Genomic DNA, 6130 nt, shown 5'->3' with positions numbered 1-6130 from the left:
GTGTGGGTTGTTTTTTTGTTTGTTTAATTTTAAAGCTGTGTATTCCACAGATTTTACTTGGGAGAAGCTGTCCGTTGTATTTTGTGTAAATTGTAGTTTGGTTTGGTTTTTTCCTCTCCCTAACTTTTTATTATGAAAAACTTCATACAGAAAAGTCAAAAAGATAGAGCAGACCCCTGGATGCCCTCACCCTACTTATCGTTTTGCCATTTGTGTGTGTGTGGTTTTATTTTTTGACTTAACCACATATAAGTAAGTGACAGATAGTCTGACTCCATCCCGAAAACCTACAGTATATATCTCCTCAGAATAAGAACTTTCTTCACAAAACCAGGTCTGAGGAAATAACAGTAATCCTATGACGTCGTCTTCGGCCAGTCCACCTTCAGATCTCCCCAAACATCCTAAGGCTTTAACTGCTGCTGGGGGTTGGGGGTTATTTTGGTTTGGGCTGGGTTTTCCAGAACCAGGACTCAGCCACGCTGAGTTGTCGTGTATGGTGCTCCTCAGTGCAGAGTCCTGTGGGCCGGTCCCAGTGTGGGCAGGAAGGACTGACCGCAGTGCGTCCCTTGGGCAGAGGAGGCGAATGTGCCTTGGGACAGTCGCAGGTAGTCCTGATCATTGGAATATGTGACCTCAGTTCTGGAAGGCACTTTGGGCTCCCGGGCCGCCTTTTCCTTTTACGTCTCTGGAGCCCCTCTGTGATGGCACCTTGGCGATGTCTCCCACCGGAGCTCTGAGAAAACCCTCCCCTCACTAGAGAGAACACGTGTCGGAAACACCTCGGGGTGACCCAGCACAAATGTGCTGACCCTACTGTGGCTTAAAAGAGGGCAGACGCTTAGCTGGGTGGACATTGTGGGCAATGTCAAGAACACGTCGTTGAAGACTGATCTGTCCGACCCGCGCCAGCAGCCTGCCTCTCCCACGTAATGACAAGGTGATAACTCTTGTCCCACAGCTGAGCAACTTCCGAGTCTTCTAGCCCAAAGCAAGAGGGTTTGGTCTCAGAAAAGACCTGGTGTCACGTCTTCTTCCAGGATTTCGTTTTCCACAATGTCTTTTATCTGTGTTTCTGCAGCAAGCAAGAGAAATGGTATTAGAGATCATTCGAGAAAAGGACCAAGCAGACTTTCGAGGCATCCGCAGCGACTTCACCTCCCGAATGGGAGGAGGCAGTATAGAGGTGCGTTGGAGTTACAGGTTTGTGGGCAGATGAGGCGAGGCCGAAGGGGGTAGGGCACGTGTCTCTTGGCTCTTGAACCTCGAGCAAGTTATTTAACTTGCGTCACATCTGTGAAACCCTACGAATGTGCTCGCTCCCGGGGTGGATGTGAGGACAGATGGGGACCGTCAGCCGCATGCTTTTTAGGGCACGGTCTGGTTTCGAGGATTTGCGTCAGCTCATCCTGCTACCCAGGTGAACAAAGTCCAGGTTTTCTTGGTGATTGTGTTGTGATCTTATCAAACTTGGAAGCCAGATTTATTGAGGAGGTGACCAAAATTGGTCCTTTAGGATGAAGTTTTGGTACATGCTACAACATGGATGGGCCTTGCAAACATCCTTACTAGTAAAATAAGCCAGATACAGAAGAACAAATATTGTATGATTCCACTTATACCTAGAACAGGCAAATTCATAGACATAGAAAATAAAATAAAGGTTACCAGCTGCTGGGGAAGGGAGTTACTGTTCCATAGATCGTTTTTATTGGGGACGATGGAAAGGTATAAATATCCGGGGTGGTTGCACAGCATTGTAAATGTATTTAATGCCACCGGGTTGTATACTTATGAATGGATCACGTGGTAAATGTGTATATTTTACCCCGTGAAAAACATGAAAAAAAAATTTGAAAGGACCACTTGTGACTGCTGTGTATAGTATATTTATGCTTATTTCGTAGACTTTGGAAGATAAATTTGTCTATTTTCATCTTTTATATCTATAAGATTTATTCTTGCTTTCATTTTTACAACTGTTTTGATCAAATCTCAGACTCACTGGATACATTTCACGGACAAGAATGCAGTCATTAACAATATTTTTCTTAAGAGGGAAAAAAATACACTTTATTATATCATTTCCAGGAATGTACTAAAAAAGCAAGTTCTTAAAAAAAGAGCGTGCATGTCCTTTAAGAAGAGATAGGTTTGTAAAAAGCTCTGATGAGGTTTTGTTTCTCTGTGCTTAGGTGTCAGTGCCTAGGTTTGCTGTTGGAATTGTAATAGGAAGAAATGGGGAAATGATCAAAAAGATCCAGAATGATGCCGGTGTGAGGATTCAGTTCAAACCAGGTTGGTTTCGATGATTTTCAAGAATCCTTAACATTACGAAGAATTAGAAAACACCTTACAATACAAAGACTTTGTAATTAACCCACTTAGATGATCTTTTCCCTCCCTCCCCCCCTTCCTGTGAGGCGTGCACTTGGTCCCCCTTATCCTGTCAGAACACTCTAGCCGGAGGTTTCCAGGGCTTTTTTCCCCCCACTTAGACAAGTAAAATTGAAAAAATCAATATAGCGTTAACCAGCTTTTAATTTTGCCCAGTCAAGACTTAAAATCTTTGCTTTCGTAAAATTAAAGATAACTTAAAACCATAAAAGAAGGACAAACGTCTTAGAATAAAGGACAGTTCTTTAAATTTTATAAATTTACCTTCATAAGCGAAGTTGTCTCCAGTGTCTTTGTTTTTCTCATTTCTCTGAAGATGGGAAAAAACATCACGATGGGCTCATTTTTGGAAAATATTGCCACAGTTCAACTTTGTTTTCCTCGGCCTTCGTTTGCTTGTTTTTAGTTTTGTTTGTTTCTTTAATGGTATCTTTCTTAAATGTCTGTATTTGCAAAAGTATTGGCATGGACCATGCAAAAAATGTAGCGTACACATCCCCCCCTCTGGAAGGTGCCCCTGGTCGGGTGGTGTTCTTACTGCTGCTTTGGCGCTGGCAGGAATATCGATTGCACATCCGATTGGCCTCTGTCTCTTTCTAAAGTCGGGCTTTTCCTAGTCCCACCTCTCACCTTGTTCCACAGATGATGGCATTAGTCCAGAGAGAGCTGCACAGGTCATGGGACCCCCCGATCGATGTCAGCACGCAGCGCACATCATCAATGAGCTGATTCTCACAGCCCAGGTGGGTCGGCTCTGTGGAGCTCAGACACGTCACCTGGAAAGGCGGAAAGTGCCACATGGGGCTCTCGGGCAGTGTGCCACAGAGCAGTCGCCCCTCGGGGCCACGTTGGGGACCAGCGCTCTTGTCAGTTCCCTCCCTCCGGGTTGATGGCCAGCGCCTTGCTGCAGCTGTCTCTCCCTCTCGCCGCCTCCCTCCCCTGTTTTTGGGCTCCTTTATTACTCTTCTGCCTTTATTATCCCGAAGTCTAGTTTTTCTTTACACAGTGAGTTGCTGGCTGTTTCAACTGTTTGGAGAAATATAGTGCTGACCTCCCAGTTTCAAACAGTTGTGTGCGTTTAGTGTAAAACCGTAAGTAAAGGCACTTCGGGATCCTCCAGAGTCTTTGGGACGTGAACACGCTTGTGTGGTATTAGCATCTCCGCCTGCCGCATTGTCAGTAACGCTGGGGAACCGCTGTAACTGATGATGGGTTGGCGTGCCCCCGGGTATGGAGGACTGAGAAAGTCTGAGAACAATCGGAGAAGCAGGCGATTGGAAACTGTCCTCCCAGCTCTGCTATTAGCCATGTGACCTTGGACAAGCCTTTGAACCTCTCTAGGCCACATGTTCTCAGCAGCAAACAGGGTTTTGCACCAGATGGTGTTCCCCACAAGATCCCCTAAGTCATATGTGCTGAAGTGGCAAATTTATAGACCCCACCCCAGATCTACTGAATCAGAATATCTAAGACAGGGGTTTGGATCTCGATTAGAGTCGCAGGCAGTTCTTAGGATGCGACAAGTTCAGGGAAGAGTCACTAAATGATCTCTCAAATCATTTTTAGCAGAGTTCATGCACCCAGAACTGCAAAGGCTGTGAGACGGTTAGGAGGCCGCCTTGTTGGAGACCGTGACATATCCAGAAAGCTGGCTGCGTGCGTGTACCTTTTCCCCTGAGTCTAAGTTACCTTGTTGACTGTCATTTGTTGCTCGTAAAAGCAGAGTGTGGGAAGAAAGCGCTCGTTAGCTCCGCATTTGCTGGTTTAGATTCTGGGTAAATGTTCAGTTTTCTCTTAATCAGTGCAGGCAGGCTCTTTCAGACGTGTCTCCACCGTGTCGAACGTCTGTTCAGTTTCTCCCTCCCGTGACAGAGCGCAGCTCACTCAGGTTTTCCCTCAGCGTTTGAAAGATCTAAATGCAGCTCCAGAGGGACTCGGGACAAAGGCTGGAATGACCATTTATTGCCCTCTGATGAAAGGAATCTTTCTCCGTTAGGTGTCAGATGGGGGTTTTGCTCTCTGCTGGGGGGACAGTGCGAGCACCTCAGACTCTTCTCCACACAGTGCGCTTCAGTCTAGCTTGTTCCCTCTCTCTTCTGGGGACAACTGGTTTTTCTCTAAAACCCGTTTATCCATGTTTGCTGGTCGGATTGTGGGGTGTTCTGACTCGTACAGCAGTGTCCGAATTGTTCTTTATAGCAGCCTGGTTACGGGGCGTCAGAAGTCATACGTTGTCTGTCTCTCAGGTGTCACAAATGCCTGCAGCTTTTCAGCATCTAATAAATGACTCCTGGTAGGCTCAGCACGTGCGAGCCCCGGGAAAGGCAGCCTCAGCGTTGAGAGGAAAACCAGCCCTGAACTTGTAGATGGGAGCCCAGCAGTGCAGACTTGGGGGAAGGGGCGTCGGGCTGCAGAGCAAGGCGTTTATCCTTGATTGCCTGTTTCAGTCGGGTCCGTCTGTGCTGTTAGAAACCACGTGCGTTCATCCGCACGTGTCGTCTTTGGACGCGCCTCTGATTTGTGTTAATTCTGGTTTTAAAGAGCACTTGAGAATCTGAAATGTGGAAAGGTGCTCAGGTTCTCATGTGTGGCACTGATTACATCCTGTCACTCACCCTCCTCCCTGGAGACGAAAAGTGCTAGTGACAGTGGCAGAAATCTTCACTTGAGCTTCCCTTCCCTCCCAGGAAAGAGATGGCTTTGGAGGCCTCGCAGTAGCCAGAGGAAGAGGCCGTGGCCGTGGCGACTGGAGCATGGGAACCCCTGGTGGCATCCAGGAGATAACATACACTGTGCCCGCAGATAAGTGTGGCCTCGTCATAGGCAAAGGTAAGAGGCAGCTGCTGGGGTCTTTATGCTTCTCCAGCTGTTCACCTGAGAGCAGACAGCTCACGGATAATAACCTCCAAAGCATGACGTCGGGTCTGTTTGCAGCGCTCGACTGAAGGTGCCAGGTCTGTGGCATCTGCTGCTCTCTGCAGGAGCCCTGCTTGGCGTGGATCTTCTCCTGAGCGGAGGCAGAGCGCGTGGACAGACGTAGTGAAGCAGCTTAGTTGTTGAAAGGGCGCCCAGCACAGGGTGACTGTTGGCCTCTGTCGGTCGGTGGATGGATGAGTAATTAACTCGCCTCTGAAGAACTTAGAGGAACAGTCGAGATAATTTCCCCAAGTGGAGATGACTCTCCGATGTGCGTCACTGTTTTCCTTCCTGGATTTGGGCATTTGGTCTTTATGGACACAACGCGGCTTTGATTCTTTGAGCACAGTGACTGCGAGTAACAGACACCCTGTGGAGGGCAAGGAAAATGCATTTGTCAGTTGTTTCTAGGCACTTTAGAGAACGTTAGGTAGAAACCCTCATTGATGGCTGATGCGGCTCCTTCCCACCCTTCAGTGAGAAGCAAGGGAGAGAGCAGGCCGATTTCGAGGCCGCTCCGGCTTGTTCATCTGGGCTGGCCTTGGGACTGAGAAATGCTGCTGGAAGGCGCCTGCGGCCCACGGGCCCCTCCCCTCCCCCAGCGGCAGGCTGTGCTCCCCTGTGCGCTCCAGGCCAAGCCCCGCTGTCAGCTGGGGCGGTCCATGTGGAGCTAAGTGTTATGTTTGAGTAAATAAGTCTCCTCACAGTTTCTCCAGTTTCCGTGATTTCCAGCCACCTCTTAGCTGTCAGAGGTGACTCGTATTCCACGGAGCCTGGTTTGGGACTGTCTCCACCACTGAAGGCCAAGGCCACCGCA

At 48.2% G+C, this 6130-nt stretch overlaps 1 protein-coding gene across 4 annotated transcripts in view; it reads left to right on the top strand.

Annotated features, from left to right (window-relative positions):
- FUBP3 (far upstream element binding protein 3) overlaps positions 1-6130 on the top strand; it is a 52279-nt gene that overhangs the window by 34586 nt on the left and 11563 nt on the right. For all 4 annotated transcript variants that reach the window (XM_011370040.2, XM_023536528.1, XM_023536529.1 and 1 more), the window contains 3 exons: positions 2196-2298; positions 3040-3140; positions 5085-5226. In XM_011370040.2, coding sequence (XP_011368342.1) covers positions 2196-2298; positions 3040-3140; positions 5085-5226 — 346 coding nt within the window. The remainder of the gene's footprint in view (positions 1-2195; positions 2299-3039; positions 3141-5084; positions 5227-6130) is intronic.

This window comes from Pteropus vampyrus, unplaced genomic scaffold (genome assembly GCF_000151845.1).
Source record: "Pteropus vampyrus isolate Shadow unplaced genomic scaffold, Pvam_2.0 Scaffold158, whole genome shotgun sequence".
NCBI classification, from domain to species: Eukaryota; Metazoa; Chordata; class Mammalia; order Chiroptera; family Pteropodidae; genus Pteropus; species Pteropus vampyrus.
Note: the sequence above shows the minus strand (reverse complement) of the source record. Positions and strands in the feature narration are given on the sequence as shown.